The 21,626-nt window shown below is 40.8% G+C and overlaps 1 protein-coding gene across 2 annotated transcripts; it reads right to left on the minus strand.

Annotated features, from left to right (window-relative positions):
- Positions 1 to 306: 306 nt before the first annotated feature.
- Positions 307 to 14,546, minus strand: sult2st3 (sulfotransferase family 2, cytosolic sulfotransferase 3). Of its 2 annotated transcripts, none has more exons than XM_033640048.2 (6): positions 14,315 to 14,546; positions 5,549 to 5,757; positions 4,787 to 4,913; positions 4,497 to 4,591; positions 3,154 to 3,334; positions 307 to 2,876 (listed from the first exon to the last, which is right to left on the minus strand). In XM_033640048.2, exons 1-6 carry the CDS (start codon positions 14,448 to 14,450, stop codon positions 2,761 to 2,763), a joined length of 864 nt encoding a protein of 287 aa, XP_033495939.2. In that variant the 5' UTR covers positions 14,451 to 14,546; the 3' UTR covers positions 307 to 2,760. The 2 variants fall into 2 exon arrangements, with proteins under 2 accessions (XP_033495939.2, XP_033495938.2); XM_033640047.2 differs by lacking the exon at positions 14,315 to 14,546 and adding an exon at positions 12,154 to 12,349.
- Between the last annotated feature and the right edge of the window lie 7,080 nt (positions 14,547 to 21,626).

Consider the following 21,626-nt stretch of genomic DNA (forward strand, 5'->3'; position numbering starts at 1 on the left):
TGCTGAGGTTACCAAACCAGCAGATCAAAGCAAAAGTTAAAATGCACTCAATAAAAGATGAATAAAACATTTTAAGAAGCGTTTCATTTAGGTTGAAGGACTTTGCTGATTTAATAACAGTTTAAAGATTACACAAACTTTGAAGAATCACTCATCCAGACTCATGTCAAATCCTCAAAAATCTAATATGAAGAACTTGTTCATTCACGTACAAAGAATGGGGCCCATGTTTATGGAGCAGCTAGAAAAAAAAGGACATATCCCTTAAAGAGAACACTTAAAAAAAGGACAAATTACCAAGAAGACTTGACTTTTCCTTTAGTTTTACTGTATTTTTTACTCTCGAGCCAAAGCAAGCACACAACAAGTAATACAATTAAGATATTGAAGGAATGCATATTAACCCAGTATTAATTCAATAATCATGACTTAAAAGTTGAGACACCAGAATTGTAAAAGTTTACTTAATGACTCAATAAAATATGACAGTCCAGGAAAAAGTCATAATTGAAGAAAAAACGTGTATGATTAAAACCCACTGACAGTATAACTGAATAAGCGTGTAAATAAGTGACTAAATCATTCGAACCTGATAACACATAATAAACTATATTTCTCTCCCTTTCATTTCACACAGTTTTGCAGATTGAGACTGTTGGGAAAAGTTGGGAAATACTTTTATCCAATCCATTCAGTAATCCAGTTATCGCAGCAGATTGTTTTCAATGACATCAGGTGTTTTTTTACTCCTTTTGTTGAGCATATTGTCAGATATGATTTGAGACACATCCACACTAATACGCTTTCATTTTAAGACAGCGCCGTAAAATATAAACAATATCCGTAAACACAAGCATTTTAGCACCATTTTAGAAATAATCTCCGTCAGAGTTGAGAACACACGACCATTCACGTTAACCAGGCATGTACATGTCGATGTAAACAGGAAGCAGATTGTCTACTCTCTGGTTGGTTAGTTATAGATAATACTACAGAGATGACAAAAAGTAAGACCAGAGATTCCTTTGCTTGGACCAACGACAAGGTGAACTGTTACTGAAAGTAACACAGGAGTATAAGGCGGTCAAGAAACCAGATTGGGAGTCATCGTAAAGCAAATACGGTGACGTACTAGAGCGGTACTATCCCTAGAGGAAAGGAATACCAACAAAAGAAGGATTAAATCACAACACACTATTATGTTTTGGTTTCACATGTCATAACTGATAAAACGCTTTCTGGAAGTGAGTGTGAGTGTCTACATCATCATTTTCAAAAGTCTTAATTTCCGCCTGTCCAGACTAATACACAACCCTCGAGTTCTTAAATCTAAATCGGGGTCAGCAGTGTTCAAAGGTCTGGGGGCCTCCCTAGTGTAGTGGTTTGAGCACTCGTCTTCCAGGTCCAGGGTTCGAATCCTGCTGGGGTCGACGTCAGCAAAGGCATGCGGCCGCAAGAGGTTCCCACCACCAAATCAAATGGGAGCAGGTTCCTTAAGGAGGCTGCACAATAAGAGAGTAACTCCGGAAACTGAGCCGAGTCCTCAACGCAGGCGCCTCCCAAGCCCGTTGTAGACGGGAGGTTCCAGATGTAAAAGCAGATTCACTGTTCAAAGGTCTCAGTTCTGAGGGTTGCAAACACCGGAGTAGTGTGAATGCAATTGTTTTGCGTTTTAGAACAAAAACATATCAGTGTGGATGTTAGCGCTGTTTGTTCCCTCAAACATACACAAATAGGTAAGAACCTGTGTTTTATGAACCAAAACACAGTAATGAGTGTTAAGTTTAAGTTTATTTACTTTATTAATCCCCCTGAGGGGAAATTCAATGTTTTCACTCTTGCTTGTCAATTACACACATGCACAAACAGGACCTATACATGCACAAAGTGGAGAGATGTCAGAGTGAGGGGACTGCCCTTGGTGAGGCGCCCCAAGCGGTTGGGGGGTTCGGTGCCTTGCTCAAGGGCACCTTGGCAGTGCCCAGGAGGTGAACTGGCACCTCTCCAGCCACCAGTTCACACTCCATATTTTGGTCCGGACGGGGACTCGAACAGGCGACCCTCCGGTTCCCAACCCAGGTCCCTATGGACTGAGCTACTGCCGCCGTTACAGAGAAATTAAGCATTCACTGGAGATTTAGGCAATACCTCCCTATGAAAACTGAAGACTTGAAGTAAATGCCTAAAAACATTTGTACATTTGTTCCACAGTAATTACATATTAGTGGTTTGACACTAAGTAGTAGAGACAAACATTTTAAACTGCACACAAGATCAATCATGCAGTAATTAGCACAAAAACATATTTTCTGTTCAATATAGCATTATGTAGGGATATTATGCGAGCTAGCGAGAAGCCAGCAAATTTGCATAAGTGTTGCGTCATTGCTTTAATGATGTTCAGGGTCAAAAAACCAACTTAATATGTCATGTACTGGACCATAAAGTTGCAATAAGATCCATAAAATTGTTGCGAGTTTAACACATAATAGCAAAAATGTGTTCACTGCAGAGGGTGTACTGTTGTAGATGCTGCATTTCCATTCAGGACGGATCAGGTAACAACATATTTATCCAACCAACTTTAAAGAGGTTCTTTGTTATGTATTTATTTTTAAATCAATAAAATGTGCTTAGTTATATACCAAATATTAAAACCAAAAATAGCTAAAAATTTTGGCCCAGTTAGCACCAGCTTCCTACTTGCCTTGATTTTATTTCTACAGCTCTTTCCCTCTCTGTCTTTGCTCTGACCGATGGTCAATCCAGGCTCCATGGCAGAGAGGAGCTCTCCTTCCCCAGCTCTTTGCGAATGACCGATGTAAATCTGGCCAGTTGCTCTGAGCTGAAATGGTTTTTCCAGTCTCCTGCAATGCCTAATACAAAAACACACACACCAAGACGGTCACATAAACACAACAAATCTCTCATGAAAGAAAATGAACTGTTGGGTAGATAAAGTAAAGTCAAATATTTTTATGGAGACTGAAATCCAATAACATGAGTCTAAGTCCTAGTAATGCAACTTGAACACTGGTGTTGGACTAAATTGACCTGATCAGCTTTCATTCAGGTTGACATTTCAATCCAGTCAGACAGGTAAATGCCACTGACAAAAGCAGAGAAGGTAATGATAAACACACTCAGCCTCACCTTTCCTGAGGAACGGAGATTTGTCTGAGTCCATGTACACCTTAGGGACCAGGCTGAAGTTGGACATGGTGTTGGTCTTCATGGTCTTGAAGGAGCAATGTTCTGCTATCTTCTGAATGTTTTCGTCACTCAGATTACAGCCCAGGAAATCAGACATGCGCTTGAGAGCTCCAGGCAGGTCCTAAAAGAGGGGCACAGCATACTTTAAATGATTACTATCATAGCATGATGATCAGGTCATTAAAATATCATACTGATGCTTTCTGTAAAACACTGACACAGATTTTTTTTAATGCATAAAATATAAGTGGGCTATTGTAGTGTGATGGCTGAGGGAGACATGTCTAGTTACTGATTATACCTTCTTATTCAACAGAACTGCACTGAATACAAAGCAATACGGGTGGGAAATGCATTAAGAAATAACTGCATCTGTGGCACTCATCTGACTTTATCTGCAGTGATACCTTAAAGGTTCAGTGTGTAAGATTTAGGATGATTTAGTGGCACAATGTGCCAGAAATTTACTGTACTTCAAAATAAAGTGTGTTTTTTACAAACGTGACATGTGTTTGAGTCACTTGCGGTCCATTCAGAATGGACCCACGACCCACTTTTGGACCACGACCCACCAATTGGGAACCACTGCCCTAAATCCTACACACTGGATCTTAAACAGACCAGGACAAGACACAAACTTTTTTACACAAAGAAAGAACTAACATATTGTATTACATTTTCCTAATTTAAAACAAGGCACTAATAATTTGCCATAATCAGCGTTTCACAGAGTTTATTAAGTTTCCCTTAACTCCACAACTCACAAAACTGTGTGATTTGTCAGGGAGTCTGCAGACTTCTTGATAAATTTGACATGTCTACTGTCAATAAAGTGGTGTCTTTTTTGATCAATGTAGTGTAATTATGAAAGAGCACAAGCGGGCTGACAGATGTGATGTGTAGCACAACTACATTGGCATCCAGTGTGACATATAACACAAGCATCAGGCAGTGCTTTCTAAACAATAACCATAGCATAACATGACTTTAGCAATCATTTGCACATAACATGTCAGCAAAACGTCACACCCATCCTGTCCTGCCTGCTCACACTTTTTCAACAGACTTCAGTTGCTCTACTGGCTCTACAACCTCCACTGCCAGCTCAAAGGTGAAACAACTCTGTTCCCATTCCTTGTTTGTTGTTGTGTTGTTGTTTTGCCTTTAATACAAATTTGCGAAGCAGAATAACTGCGCAACATTCTGGCCTTGAGCAGGCTATGTAAAAGGGTCTATTGAGACAGCACATTAAGAGCCTGTGAGAGTTCAGGGTAGTGTCTTACCTGAACCATTTCTTCATATGTGATGTACATTATTCTGTCTCCCAGGTCTGTGTCTTTCCAGCCCTTCACATGGTCTGTCCATTTTCCAAACAGCACTGAAGACAACATGGACAACAGACCACAGTATAAATACACACAACCACGGCTCAATAGGGGTGACTTTGTCTTTCTTCTGCTATCAAAATCCAAAATCTGTTCATGTGGTAATACACCAACATGCTGAACCACTCTACTGCTGAAATTCATACATGTTTCAGAGTAAAGTATTTATGTGGTATGACATCTCTGACCTTTGCCCTCTAGGAATTTCTCTATGAATTCATCAAAGGTTCCTGGATCCTCAAGGAATTCAGCCATCTGATGGAAGTAGAATGAAGACACCAGGATGTCCTTAGGGTTCCTCATGACATAGATTACCTGTGGCAAAGAAACATGAGACTTATTCAATAATATGTCAAGTGAAGTGTGTACTAATAATTATAGAAAGAGGCCATGACAAAGATGATGTTAGTTACAGATCAGGGGCCAAATGCATAAAACTGTGTAGATTCATGACTAAACCTGTGTGTATGCACACTCAGATTTATAAAGCCATGCGTACATCTGATCCTGTTTTATAAATCTCAATCACTGTGGCACTTGGCGCACGTGCACAAGCCTCATTTTCCTCACCCACAATTCACCATAAATGGATGTAGAAATGCCCTCAAACATCTGTTTGCATATCAATACTTGTGCCCACAACCATTCATTAGACCTGTCAATGAGAGATGCGGTAAAGAAAGTGCAATTTGACCGACTGTGTCTCATCGGCAAGATTGTTCAACGGTGCCAGAGCAGCTGTCATTATGTACGGCTGTGACAACTTGTAGCAGCACCACTAATTCATCACGTTTCCAAAAACCATTGCGGTAAAATCTCAATCATCATTATTTTCAAACATCAGAAAGATGATCAATGATTCATTCATATCGCTCATGTACCATGAGATATCTGTGTTTTCTCATCTACAATATTTTGATTTCTCAAGGCTGCTGATGTCATACTTTTACCTTTGCTTTGGAGGTGTGGAAGGAGGCGGGCATGAGGTGGTAAGGAAAATGTGTGACCATTGCCCGTGGAGATGGCAACTGGTCCACCACCTCTGCCAGTCTTTTCTCCTCCAGCCAGGGGACCCTGTCCCAGTTGGGAATGGTTTGGATCGGTGTCAGATCGCCTCCATTCAGCAACAGTGGGAGGATCTCCTGCATCCAGATTGTACCTGCAGAGAAGAATAGAGCAGCAGATGATACATAAGAATACTGCTGCAAGTTCTGCTTTAAGGAAATGCACCAACAGCAAGGTGAAGCAACATTATATGGTCTGAATCAAGGGTTTTCAAAGTCTGACACTGTGGGTCCCCCCTCAGAGAAAATTAAAACAACTCTGTCCCCAAACACCTCCTACTTGAGCCCTGTTTTTAGTCTGTATCTGTATACATTTTAATGAAAGTATAAAAGTATGCCAAATTAGCAATTACCAAGTTCCTGTTTGCACTGTATGGATATACACACATTTATTACTGGATTACTTTGATACTGAAGAAAACATAAAAATGAAATGATTCTCAAGCAAGTTCTGGCATTATAAAGAGCAGCCTTGCTCTGTGACTTCTAAACAGATTTACAGATTTTCATTTGCAATTGACATTGAAAATAATAACGTCCTTCAAAAGCCTCTGTTCCCATGACCCTGGCTGGGAATGAGGTATGGAAAGTAAATCAATGAATGAGCAAAAGAGCACATTCCATTTCAAACGCACATCACGCTCACACACACTATGTGCTAGTGTTATCCTAATGAGGTTATACCCCTTGGAAACAGTTCTCAGTCTGCAACTTGTTTTTCTGTGAGAACTGATTGTAATGTGTGGAGGGCTCTACTCTGTGCAAACACACAATCTGAACCACGGAGGAAATGAATCAAAATCAACACAACAGTAGAGAAAAAAAAGACATTCTTTAAAGATATCCTGAAATCATTCGTAACTAATGTCAGAGTAGCTCACCAATGACTTTTAACATGCAAACAAGACTACTCATGGTTTGAGAGAATCACATGGTAGAGCTTAATTTAATTTAGTAGTGAAGTGACTACTTTCATTCACTTGCACTAGTGTTCCCACATGCTGGCTGGAGAGTAACTGAATGAAGAGTTTGGTTGACTGTGTGTAACCATTTGTGTTGTGCTGAGGCAGCAGACACAATGTGCAGTATCTGTGCCATATTTTTATTTTGCTAAAGTATTAACTAGAATTAATTTACCAGTTCACACATTGTTCCCATTACCTGAGGGGTGAACCACAAAGTGAGATTAGTGGCTTTAAAAAGCACCTTTCATTGCTCCTTTAAGTAGCGCCATACTATATAGTAAATATTCAATATATGAGTGATACAGATTGTCATCTGAGGGAATATGTTAGAAATCCACGTTATCTCTGGCTGAGGCTTAAGGGTTTGTTGAGCCAGCTCGGACAAAAAGAGCCTGGCTCTATTGAACTTGCTTTGTGGCACAGCCCTCTGCTCTCTAGAACATGTGTGTACTTTATATCAGCCATAACATGTAATGGTAAAATTAGGGAGGTGGCATGCTGCCCCCATATTCCAAGAAAAAAAGAAGAAAAAGCAGTTAAAGTGCGCTCTTTGATGTGACCTATGACAGATAAAACATGATGCAGTGCTCTCTAGGAAGGGCTGAATGATAAAACACACTCAAACTGACATTGTGATGTAATAGAACGCCATTTTTAAATCTCCAAAGTTGCAATAAAAACAAAAACAAAACAGAATTACCAAGTTATAATCAGTTATTCTCAAGTTGCACATACAATTTATTAGTGTAAAGTGTTTTTGCAGAACATTATGATGACACAGTGAAGTTAACCTTTGACCCTTTGGATATAAAATGTAATCACCTCATCATTATATCCTTTGAGACATCTGTGTGATGTTTTGTCAGAATTACATAGAAATTATTGAGTTATGGCCAGAAACATGTTTTGTGAGGTCACAAAGACCTTTGACCAATCACCAAATTCTAATTTGGTCATTCTTTAGTCCAAGTGGACGTTTGTACCAAATTTGATAAAAAGGCCAGCCACAGCTATCACTGGTGCAAAGGCATAAAAAACACACCGGGTCTTAAACAACTCATCCTCTGCACTTCGCTACGCTCCACCTGACAAATGTGACTGAGAGTATATCCAATCCAATCCAACTTTATTTATAAAGCGCTTTAAAACAACCACTGAGGTCCCAAAGTGTTGTACAGAGAAAATAAGAAGCACTATAAAATACACAATAGGTTGAAATGCACAGTTTGCATAATTAGAAAATAGAAAATGTGAAAAACACATAAAAACAACATCTTACACAGTGTTAAAAGCCAGGGAAAACAGGTGGGTTTTAAGAAGATGAAGAAAAAACTTGTAAAACGCCGCATGCAAGAAGGTTTAATGCTCACATCACTACTTTGTGAAAATGGCAAAGGCCAGGTTTGAGTGCAATCCATGTTTGCATATTACATTTTTTGCTGTTGTGAGCAAGTGTTGGGTCGAGCAAGAGAGAAAGCGTTATGGTCGATGAGTTGACAGCAGACCGGTGTCTGTGATCCGTGCGAAGAGCCCGTGTGCTTCCAGACTGTCACTTGGAAGCTGAAACAGGAACAGTTAACGGCTTGTTTACAATGAGGTAAGCAATACAGCCATAGTCCATGTGCAACCATTCTATAAGCATGATCTTTTCTTATAAAGATGCTCTTGGCTCTTCGGCCTACATGCATCCAAGTCCGACGCGCTACAGCGCTGTCAAATGTTTTAAAGTGACCATGAAATCCAAAACACTTCTCTCCTCTGGTTCAAAACGTTTATTTCCAAAAAACTTAGGGGTTTCTTACTGCATCATGGAGTGACAGACAGATCATATCGGTTCATTTCTTTCTTTTCCATCCATTCAAACAAAACAAAAAACAACACTTAGCAGCGGTCTAAAACTGTATGGCTGCGTGCCTGAAAACCGAGAGCTCTCCCGGCCCCAATAGCCAACACTAATATATCCCAGGTGCTGCAGTCACCTGTCTACAAAGAGGAGGCGGAGGTGAGAAATGGCATCAATTATGCATAGCAGCGAATAATCAAAATTAGCAACAATTCACAATTTCATAATTGTTATCAATTCAACTCATAATTCAAACCAGAATATTTCATGTTCATATCTCATAACCAATCAATCAAATAATAATAGCAAACTAGAAAAAATAAAATATTCCTCAAAACATAAATCAAGCATTTGGCTCCAACACATTCCTTGTTCACTCATCTCAAACGCAATGGCTTTATTGAATGGGTTTATGGTTAGATGCTTGAAATAAGGTTTGTGGTTAACACAAGCTCAAGAGACTTTCTTGTTTTGTTTTATGACATCAACAATGTGTCAGTAAATACCCCACTGGTGAATCTTTAAGCTTTTTTGTGTCTTTAAAAAGGTGGTTCCTAACAAGTGGCTAAATGATACTACAGAACATTATCATGCCAAATGCAGCTTTACAGCCTTGCTGTGGTGTCTTGAAGGCATGTGACCATGGTGTAGTTCTTTTATAGCCTAATGTTAGCTTCAAAAATCATTAAGTGGTGTTCATTTGTTAAGATTATCTTGCTGAATAAAACCTGCACATATCATAAAGTCTGGTTACCACTGAGCTTATTTTCTGCAATAATCCAAAATCCAAAGGAAAAATCCCACTGGCTCTTTGTCAAGGTGAATCAGGATGACACTAACTTCCATGTCAGCCAACAAAAAAATGCCATACGTGTAGCACTCTATTCAATCGCTCAATAAATGTTATTCATATCAGTTCATCTCATTTCATCCTAACACGCAGGTCTGGCCTACACAGCGGAGCAGAGAATATGTTGATTATATCCAGTGCTGTGCTGGTTATATTATGGAAACAATTTACTGCTTTTGTGTAGTGAATAATACAGAAGGTAAGCATTAAAAAAAATCATAATGAATTGCATTAGTCTTAAAAAAAATTGCAATTATATTCATTCAGTCATTCAGCCCTATACCTGCATGGTGCATTCCAGTGAAGAAACAAAGATGAAGTGCCCTTTTGGGGGACCTTAAAATTGAGAAAAGGTTATTCAGTGCCATATAGGCTGCCGTAAGTGTGAGAAAACTTTCTATGCACTGGTGCACCACTGTATGTAGCTTATGCCCTTTCTCATTTTTATTCCCTGCCCCTCAGACAGCCTGAGTCTGCCACTGCATATGTATTCTGAATTTGTGAAAAACAGACTATTATTCAGTTTGTATCCTCATTTGCTGTAAATACACTGTACCTGTCTTGGGGTACACCACAGCAAATACATCGGTTTCCTCCATGGAGAATGAGTCTCAGAGGGCATGAGAAAGCCACATTAACACATGTAATTGTCGGCGGACATGACTGTTCCCAGATCAAGGTCTTCAAGCAGATTCAGCAGGGTTGAACTTGTGGCAGTATATTTAGAAAAAGGCTGATGGAGGAATATCAAAGCTGACATCAACACCCCACTATTTCAGGAGTGAGGACACCACCAAGAAGCAAAGTTTCAACTGAACAGGACTACTATTTTATTTAATCCAAGACACTCAGTCATCTTCTGTTCACCAGAGGCAACATGATAGCTGCACAAGGTGGTTATATCAGAAATGGGCTTGCCACCTGCACACCTTCGTTTACACAATACTGCCGTCCTTCCTCCAGGAACGGATTGATTTGTGCCCTACTCAGTCAAAGGAGAGAGGACATGATCTTTTATCTTGTGCAAATTAAGCACACAGTGCAGTGTTTTTACTTGGCAGTATGGACTCAGGCTTCTTTGGTTCATGCTGGTGAATGATTTAACAAGTAGAACGTCAATCAGTATATTTTTCCATTGACAGAAAGTTCAGCAGCAGCTTTGCTTGATTTCTCTGTCTGATATTAACTTGGCCAAAGACTTGATATGTTGCCAATGATAGGAAGAATTACTTCACACATACTAAAAATCTTCTGTTTGACCTCCAGTGGTTCAAGTTCTTGCCTTGCTGCAGTGACATACAGGTGTACTCCAGCACACATCGCTGTTTGGTGTGTAACAGGTGGAACAAAGCACCCTGCTGACCACAGTGTCATTGGTGCAAATAACATGTAGTGATGATGTTAAAGCAACTCTTCCCCACCAAAGAGGGCAGTAAAACACTGCTTATCAGACAGATGTTAAGTTACTCTGTAAATAGCTTCTCTAATATGATGGTAAACTAAATATCAGCGGGATTCAGTTTGTTGGTCGGACAAAACAAACTATTTTCAGAAAGAATATGAAGCTCTGGTAAATGGTGATAGGCATTTTACAAACTATTTTCTGACATTCTCTGAATGATTACTAGTTAAAAGTACTGGACAAAGGTGGGACAAACTCATTGTTTTTCACAGTGTTGAGCCAAAAGCCATCTCACACCACCTTCATCTGATGCAAATCGCAATTGCTCAGCTTAAACAAACACTAGATACCATGACTGTATCAGCCCTGTTTTAGCCTCTCTTCGCTGGTAACCAGTCGGTTTTGAATTGAGTGAAGCTTATACTGATCACCTATAAGCATTTCAGGATTTTGGCCCCAACTACACTGCTGACATGCTGCTACACTATAAGCCAGGTCACAGCCTCAGATCCTCAGGCAGGGCTTCGCTGGCTGTTCCTCAGTCCCGCCTCAAAACTAAAGGTGACAGGGCTTTTGCGGCCGCACAGCTCTGGTACTGCCAGAGGGCCTGAGGCTGCTGAATCAGTGACATCTTTTAAATCACTTTGTAAAACTTGTCTATTCAAAAAAGCCTTTTATTAATATTATCATACTGTTTATATTAAACATGTCTTATTTGAATCTTATCTTGTTATTTGGGTATTGTATTATTTTTCTTTTGTATTATTCAAGTCTCAGTACAGTCTTTGCTTATCTGTTTCATTGGTGATATGTGCTTCCTGCATTGCTTTAAAACCTGGTTCAACCATGTAAAGCACTTTGTACCTCTGTCTCGAAAAGCTTATTATGAATAAATTCAGGCTCTTGCAGCTGTGCAGCTGTGCAGTGACCTATGGATGTAACTCACAGGAGGTTTCTTTTTTTTCCACTTTATTTATTAGTTTTCACAGTCGAAAATGAAACATTATATATATATAGATACAAGAACAAACTTTTCTCCCACCCCACCACCCACCCCAGGGGACAAGCAGAAAAAATAAAAATAAAAAAATAGATACAGGAGGTTTCTTTTTGAACAGGAAGCTTTCTAATGACTCCTCTCCTCTCTTTTAAAACTAAGACTTCTACGCCTCTTGGACTCATAGCTTGTTGGGCATGTCTAAAGCATGACGTGTAAAATATTGCAGCATTCCGCACATTCCCAAGAGAGAGTCTAGTACAGAACACAACACTTATTTAACTCAAAGCTGGGACAACAAAAAAAAAAAAAGTTAGATAGACTAGACTATGTTTCTGTCATGACTCTGCACTGATACCTATTTTATACAGTCTATGGGTGAGACAAGAGCAACTTGTGTCTGACAGTTGTTGTTATTGTTACAGAACACTGACCTGACTTCGGATAAAGGACGCCGATGACGTCATCGTCTTTCAACGTGAATTCTTCCGCAAACTTGAAGCTCTCCACAGAGTGAGTCTCTTTGGGAGCAAGAAGTCCATTGTACAGCAGATACTTTCCCTCAGAAGACATTTTGCTTCATGTGGGATAAAGTTCAGATAACAAGCCGAGATTAATCTCACGAGATCACAAGAAGAGGAAGATCCTTTCCTGCTGCGTTCTCGTATATGGGAAAAGTCGCAACTTAGGCTACTGAAACTTCACGACCCCTAATCTTAAACACAAATTATTTAGATATGTACTGCATCTCTTTGATGAATATCCGATTAGTGAAGCGTTCATTTTGTTATTATACATGAGCAAAACCAACCGACTGCACAAAACCATTTTAAATCAAACAACACAAATATATACCCCAACTTTCCAAGAGTGCCCTGAAGGTAGCACCTTGCTCCCACATGCAAGGCAAGGCAAGGCAAGGTAATTTTATTTATAGCACCATTCATACACAAGGCAATTCAATGTGCTTTACAAGAGAAATACATTAAAATAAAACATTAAAGGAACAATAGATCATTAAAAACAAAAGCTAAAAGCAAGACAATAAATAGTTAAAAACAGTGCAGAAAATGCATTTAAAAAGCAAATATAAAGCAAAAGCAACAGCAGACAAATATAAAAACAATAGCTACAGATTATCCTAACAATAAGTTACATATCTAGTTCACTGGTAAGCTGCAGTAAATAGTAATGTTTTAAACCCTGATTTAAATGAGTTGACAGTTTCAGCCGACCTCAGATATTCTGGAAGTTTATGGCAAGCCGTTTTAACATTTAACTGAAACTTAACTTATCGGGGGAAATGGACACTTAAACATACATTAGCGTGATAATAACTACCTAAAATAACAAGAAACGTGTTTGGAGAAATTTTTTTTTTTTCCCTTTGAGTTGTTAGTGTCCCTAGTAGTTATTATCACGCTAATGTATGTTCAAGTGTTCATTTCCCCCGATAAGTTGGTTTTAATTCGTTATTTGATTCTATGAACACAGTCTGACCATCTTGAGCTTTTCTTTTGGTACTTCCGGTGACCGACAATGTGAATTTGCATATTAGCTAAATATTTAGTTTCACCCAGAACATTTAGATTTAACATTTTACATTTAGACTTAGATTTAGCATTTAGATTTAACATTTAGATTTAGATTTAATATTTAGATTTAACATTAATATTTATATTTATATTTAGCATTTAGATTTAACATTTAGATTTAGATTTAGATTTAGAATTTAGATTTAATATTTAGATTTAGATTTAGCATTTAGATTTAACATTTAGATTTAGATTTAATATTTAGATTTAACATTTAACATTTAGGTGCCACATTTAATATTTAGATTTAACTATTTAATATATTTCTAAGTTAACAAATATTGCTTTAAATGTGGTAAAAGGTGACGTTAAAAAATTCACAACACTTTTTTAAACATTGTTTGAAACTAAATGTGGCAAAATGTTGATGTTATTTTTAGCGTGAGCCACTTTACAAACGGCACCCCATAGAATACTGCAAGATTTTACACGTCATGTTAAGTTTTAGACATTTTGCCCAACAAGCTATGAGTCCAAGAGGAGTAGAAGTGTTAGTTTTAAAAGAGAGGAGAGGAGTCATTAGAAAGCTTCCTGTTCAAAAAGAAACCTCCTGTATCTTTTTTTTTATTTTCATTTTTTTGCTTGTCCCCTGGGGTGGGTGGTGGGGTGGGAGAAAAGTGCCAATCGAATTGACAGCTGGGTGAGGATCGTCTTGGGGGTCGAATTCAACTGAATCATTCATCCGCCATGGTCGATTCACCGGCATAGATGCGCTGCGTTATCTGGGAGCGGAGACTCCAATGTTTGGGTAAGATGATGTGATTCAGTTGAATTCCACTCTCAAGACGATCCTCACCCAGCTGTCAATTCGATTGAGACTAACTAACTCCATACTCTAGGGCACCCAAACACAGCCACTGAAATTATCATTTCATAAATCCTATACAGACTTCGATACTGAATCAGGGTGAATTTCCGTACAACATGCTCATGCCGTTTAAAATGTATATCTCCCAGGGACTGGTCGAACAGCTGAAAAGTCTAAACCATTACACCGTACCTGACTTGGGGTAAGTCACAGCAAACACGTCGGTGTCTTCCACAGAGAAGTTTTGCGCGTACTCCAAGCTCTCCGCGCTGTGCGCCTCAGATGGCAGGAGAAACCCGCCGTACTCAATGTACTGGGGTGACGACATGATGATTGTGGCCGGCTCAAGAGTTTAAAGCTGCGCAAGGAACTGGATAACCTACGCGCTGCTCCTTCCTCTCTCCCTTGCTGCCTCTCTGAGGTAGTGTGGGAGTTTCTTCTGTTACATATGGTCACGTTTCTCTGAGCCTTCCTTTCTTTCTACATTTTTATGAATTTAAACTCTGTGCTGCAAACAATCAGGGGCCAGATGCATAAACGATGTGTAAGCACAAAAACTACTCCTATGCCTTTTCCACCACACATAATCTGGTATTTATAAAGGAAGACTGTGAGGTGATTCATTGGTCATGATTCCTCAGACCAGAAAAATGCAGCCTACTACGAAGCCAGTTCAACTTACCAAGGATATCTTTTACTATCTGGCCCTAACACTGTCAGTCTGAAAAACCGGCATCATGAAGCTGGTTATCAGTTATCAGTTCAGCCACAGCACGTCCACGTGTTCCTATGATGAGATGAAACGATATGGGGGAATGTTTGGTTTTGGGGACAGTAAAAGGTCATCAGTGTGAAATGTAAAACACTGCCTGAACTAACTACTCTGATTATGTCACATAAAACACTTTAAAGTGATACCAGACTGTTTCTGATAGCAAAATGAAGGGTGGGAATGTAGTTCATGACTGATGGGGTCCATCTGTTGCATTAATAATAGTGGGAGTCAGTCAGTGATAAATCATAATCTTTTTTTTCTAGTTCTCATCACACAGGTGTCTCATGTTATTTTTTTAAAATCAGTTGCAATGAAATTATTCTTCTGACCTATAACAATATATATGCCCACTCTTTTAATGTCACTCCGGACTTTTGTCCATGTTGGGATATTTCTTTTTCCAGTGATCTGATGGTCAGTGGTGTTGACGGGTCGTGATGCGCTACTTTGAACGGCCAACCTGTTCCAGAGCAGGTAAGCTGTCCAGCGTAAGTTACCACAGTGATTTATCCTGGTAATAAGAGAACCAGCTTCATAGTTCTTAAAACCCTGAAGTCACACCACTAACTCCAAATCTTGCTTCATAACACAGGCCTCAGGCATACACGCCTTTTAGCTGAAATAGCTGTGGGTGAAATAATAAAGAGGATATTGAATATAAATTGAGAGACAGATAACATTGTTTTTAAGTTGTTTGCCAGTTGCACTGATTGTGGAAACCAACTGCAAAGAGATGCAAAATAACTACAGAGAGGGGCAAAGCAGGCACAAAGAGATGCAAAATGACCAAAAAGACACAAAATTATATCAAACAGACCCAAATGACTCCAAAGAGCTGCAAAACAACAAAATAAGAGGCAAAACCACCCAAAAGTCTGTGTGTCTTGCTCCTGTTGGCTGGACCCTTTTTTCATCATCTCATGTTCCGTTTCTGGCCCCAGCTGTTTTCTTGCTCAGGAGTTTGGTCCTCCACATGACCATGAGGGCCAGGTTTAAAGGATTGGTATGCACAATCATTTATTTTAAATGTGCGGGTGCTTTGGGATCTGCACTCTCAAAAGTCTCCTCTGTGTAACTCTGGGTATCTACGATTTGTTTGAGGAGGTGCTAAGAAACTTATCTTGACACAAAACGTTGCTGTGATTCCATGTTAATGCATTCCTGGAATGGAAATAATGGTGCTCCTAATGTCCAGCACGCCCATACTATTAATCCCATAAAGTGTGCATAAACATGCACGGGCCTGGGTTGGTACCACCCTGATCCTGAAGTCACACTTGTCTTATTTCCACTGAAATTCACGAGGGCATGGCTCATGTTAGTGTGTCACTGCAGCCATCTCTCTCTCTCTCTGACAAACGAGCGTGATTTTTGCAGCAACGGCACAAGCAGCAACAGTAAACAGAGAAGGTAGTGTGCATGTGTATTAGGTAACAGCAAAGCCTATTGTGGCATTTCAATAATGACAGCTTTGTTGGACTCCAGGGACCCCAGCTGAGAGAGGAGGAAGAGAGAAGCAGAGAGTGCAGGCAGAGTGAGCTACACTAACACAAAAGGGGCAACAGGGGAAAAACATGAGGTGTGATTACAGAGGAGGTGTGCTGTGTGAAGAGAAGGTAGAATATAAAATATTTGGAGCATAACCCTTGTGAATTTAACTAGCTTTATTTACTACACATGCTTGGAGTTGAATTTGATTGTGTCAGAAATTTTTGCTGCATCCCCCTCTGTTATGAACCATTCTTCCTGTTGCAACAACTTTTGTGTAATCCGCTCCTCACCTTTCTAAACACAAAGATGTTTCACTGGATTGCACGTCTATTAAACTCTTTGTCTCCCTCTTTATTGTGTTTTCATACCCTCTCTCCCTGGAGTGCAATAGTAGAGGTGTGGGAACAGAGTGAGAGCATTTTACTACATGGCAGCAACAAAGCAATTGTACGACTTTGTGCACATAGGGTTAAACATCTAAAATATTGCTAATTAACATCGGTAAAATACACCTCGTCTGACACATCTGAGATTCAGCATTAGTGGATTTAAAGGACAGGAGAGGGAGGGGAATACTCCTAATTCGTTAAAGGACAGCCAAAGCATTTAGGCTGGCTCACTGGATGATACTGTTACAAACAAAGAGAGTCTACACAAACAATTTAAAGGAGCTATATGTAAGAAATCTAAAGCAAATAGTCATAAAATCCTCCTAATATGGCACAGAGACTAAGGAATAATGTTCATATAACATACTGATCTCATCGACAACAATAGTACGGCCATAATATTCGCATTTAAAAAAAAAATTTACAGTCCACAAATCATGTTTATGTTTTGAATTTGTGTTTTGGCCTGTTGCGCCACTCACCGCCGTCTACCAGTCACACAGTCAGTAGAGTCTCAGCATCATTTACAGTTACGACTGAGCTACAGCAGCACGGCAAGCAGCATTAGCAGTGTTCCAGTACATAACATTAGCAGCCGGCTCCTCCTCAGCTGTATCCCGGCAGCAGCGTTAGCAGCAGAGAAGCCGGACTTGCTTGAACGGTTCGCTGGAAAACCGAAGATCAAGGACGCGGCGACGCAGCCCTGCCACGGCAGCCGCCCGTGGGCAAACAAATCAATCTCCAGCGTGCCGCTGTCCAGCAACCTCAAATCTGTAGGGGAGGGGGGACGGACACGACCCGCGGCAGTATTTTGAATTTGAGTGCAGTAACCATTTTGGCCACATTCTTACATACAGCGCCTTTAAGGTACAAACGTGATTTATTTAATTAAACCTACTTCAAAATAAGGAAGTAAAGCATGTTGTCGTGTCGTGAGTGGCTGCAGTGTGTGTGTGTGTGTGTGTGTGTGTGTGTGTGTGTGTGTGTGTGTGTGTGTGGAACAGAACAAATGAAACAAAGGCAAAACAAAGTACACCATGTTGGCCATGCAGCAGTCAGCTGCTCAGTCAGGGGAGAGAGAATGAGAGAGAATGAGCAAGCTGACAACTGAGGCCTTTTTATAAGGTGAGACCACACCCTTAGGTGTGGCCAGGAAGATTGGAGGCCCGCCTCTTCAGCCACAAGGAAGAGCTGTGAAGGAATAGACACATTAGTAAGGCCATCACACCCCCACCCATAAAAATGAGGCCCCAAGGGTGCCTCAAAAGCTGAACCATACAATACCATATTATATAATACAGGGACATTTCAATAGTTCTCTCGTCTTACCGGAACAGCCCAATCCACTTCCAAACCACTCACCCAACCCACACCCACTCAGCAACCCGGTACCTGGAGAAACAGATTCAGAGCAGGAGGGAGAGAAGAGTAGTTCAGAGCAAAAAGGGACACCTGGTAAAACACAATAGAGAGGAATTGCACGAGACAATGCATCAGCCACAACATTTGCAGAGCCTTTAATGTGGCGTATGTCAAGGTTAAATGGCTGCAAGAACAAACACCAAGGCATCAGCCGTTGATTTGGGTTTTATTGGGAATGCAAGAACGTCAAGGGCCAGTGCCTCCTTGATTAATTCCAGTTTGTAACGCTCAAACTCCTGACACTTTTTCCTGCTGCAGCTCAGCTTCACGTAACTTCACATTACATTTCAACCTCTCCATTTCCACAGCATGCTCCTGTGCAGGAACAGCCTGGTCTTGTTCCATTTCCAATTTATGCTGCAAAATCAACAGTTCTTTTTGTTGTTCAAAAGTTAAAGTCACCCCAATCCTGGCTAAAGGCCTCAAACTTTTGAGACAGCTCTGGTTGACTGACCTGAGGAGAAATTTCACTGGCTGACTGGGTGTCACTACCTTTTCCTGCAGCAGACAAAACCCCCAACTGAACCAAGCCATCCTTTATTGCACACAAAATATGATCTTTATGTCCCTGACTGGGGATTCAACGCCAAAATGCTCTGCCACCTTTACCAACCGATCCTTGGTGTAAGTCTCCAATAGACCTTCACTGGGATTCTGCACAAAATCTTTAATCGCAGACATGATTGGAACAATAGCTGGCCCACACAAACCAAATACTTACACCTGACACTCTAGGCTAACCTGCCCCAAACTGACCACAAAAGTTTACTACCAACCCGATGTGACAGCCACAATGTGGAACGTCCTTCCCCCTGGCGAACTATCTACCCGGGAAACTAGCTGTTTGTCTCAACCCTAGACTTCATGCAATAGCGCTGGTGGGAGATTTAAACACCTAGCCCAATGACCCGGCCAGGCAACCATTAAAATGGCAACCTACCTAGACAATCACGGAAGTGTACCCAAAGCAAAAAAAAATGCTGTGGCCATACTAATGCACAAAAGCAACAAACTAAAACAAAAAACAACAAATCCACTGATGGATGTTGTTTTAATACCTATCGGGGAAGTAGTTCCACTGACGAGGCTGTTTTATTCACACCAGATCAGAGGCAAACACAAAAATAAGGCAGGTTAACAAACACCTACAGGTGTAACCACCTGAGCCTGAAATCCAAGCCACACTGACTCACCACATATGTACCATTAAGCTACTGCTACAAAGTAGCAATCACTGTCTCTTACTCACCACAGTAGACAATTCATCCTGGACGAGCCCCCATTTGTTACAAACTTGGCTCACAGTTTGCAACAAAAGAGAGTCTACACAAACAATTTAAGGTACAAAGGTGATTTATTTAACTAAACCTACTTCAAAATAAGGAAGTAAAGCATGTAGCAGCAGCCATCAGTGTAAGGAGAGCAGTAAAAGAGGCAAAAGGGACTACAGGAAGAAAGTGGACCTACAGTTCCAGGAAGGCAATCTAGGAAGCATGTAGCAAGGACTAAAAAGTATGACAGATTACAAGTGACCATACTTGTCCACCATCATACTTGTGTCCAAGAAAACAAGAGTAACCTGCCTGAATGAGTACCGTCTAGTGGCTCTCACCTCTGTAATGAGGAAGTGTTTCGATGAAATGCTTCTTAAAGTGGTAAAGGATTACATCTGCTCCTCATGAATCAGCACAGTGGACCCACTACAGTTTGCCTACTGTCCCAACCAACCTACAGAAGACACCATCCTCCACACGACCCTATCTCACCTGGGTAAAAAAGGGACCTATGTCAGGTTGCTGTTCCTTGACTACAGTACAGCGTTTGTCACCATAGTTCCCTCCAGGCTGGTCACAAAGCTCAAGGGGCTCGGATTAAACACTCCACTGTGCATGTGGATCCTTCCTGACAGGCAGACCCCAGTGATGACATCGGCAGACACACCTCTTCTACCCTCATCATTAATACCGGAGCACCTCAGGACTGCGTGCTGAGTCCCCTGCTGTAGTCCCTGTACACACACAACTGTGTAGCCACTTCAGACCCTAACACCTTCATCAAGTTTGCTGACAACACAGCTGTAGTGGGCCTGCTGCCAGTCAACAATGATAATGTCTACCTGACAGACGTAGAGGACCTGACCCGCCTGTGTCAGGACAACAACCTACTCCTGAATGTCAGCAAAACTAAGATGATAGTGGACTTTGGGAAGAAGGAGCAAAGAAATTATGCCCCCCTTAATATCAACAGGTCCTCGGTGGAGAGGGTGGATAGCTTCAAATACCTTGGTGTCCGCTTCACCGAAGGCCTGACCTGGGAGCTGCATACTGACTCAGTGGTGAGAAAGGCAAGGTAGAGACAGTTTCACCTTAGATACTTGAGGAAATTCCTGGTATCATCTCAAATGCTGAGATATTTCTAAAGACCCTCTCTCTACCTTTTACTCTGATCATGTTTTCTTTTCTTTTCTTTTATTCTTCATCTTGTCTTGTTAACACTTAAGGTGTTTTTGAAACCAAATTCTTTTACGTCCATTAGTCTCTTTGTCTTCCTTTTCTTTGACACTCCTTTAAAATGTTTTCATTCCCTCCCTCCATCAGGAGACCAGTCCATTCACAGGCATATTCAGGTTGTTCTTTCTCCCAGTGCGCCTCCTCAATACTCCAGTGTTTCTTTGTCAAATGTAATAGGAGAAGTGTGGGATCAGATAGAGAACTATTTGGCATCTGTCTGGCAGAAATACACTGAGCTGCTGCAGTGAACATTTTTGTGGATGTAACAGACTGACCAATTGCATGCTTTTAAACATCTGACAAGTTAGTAATTAACAACAGTAAAACACACAATGGAAGATTCAGCATTAGTGGACTTAAAGCAGTGATCATCAACTGGCGGTCCGTGGGCCGCATACTGCCCACCAAAGCTTTCCATCTGGCCTGCAGAATATTGATTAAAGCTATGGTCTATGTTTAGGAAAGACTGATCATTATTATTAACATGGTGGTGTTTATGGCCCAATAGTGCTAGCTACACAATGTGAAGAGCAAAAGGAACCAAAAAAATCCATTCTCTCTGGCGGCTGCAGGCCTGCAAAGAAATTGACCAATCAAAGCCATCCGGTCCGCATGGGAGTTTCTCCTTGCTCAAATTTGCACTCTCTCTCTCTCTCTTACCCGCCGTCCAATCCCCTTGCTCCATTTTGACACTCCTCTGCTCCTCCTCCCGCCTCGTCCAACCCCCCTCCGCATTTGAAAGTATGAGCGGTTTGTAAGGCCCTGAGCGATTCAGCTACATGAGTTTCGATATGGAAAATAAAGAGAGCGACAGCAGCAAGCGGCCTCTGCTTGCACCACTGGCAAAGGCCGAAAGGATGCGTAAGTCTGCCTCTGAAAAGGCAGAAACGAAGAGGAAATGCGACAAATTGGGGGCT

This window comes from Epinephelus lanceolatus, chromosome 10, assembly GCF_041903045.1.
Source record: "Epinephelus lanceolatus isolate andai-2023 chromosome 10, ASM4190304v1, whole genome shotgun sequence".
NCBI classification, from domain to species: domain Eukaryota; kingdom Metazoa; phylum Chordata; class Actinopteri; order Perciformes; family Serranidae; genus Epinephelus; species Epinephelus lanceolatus.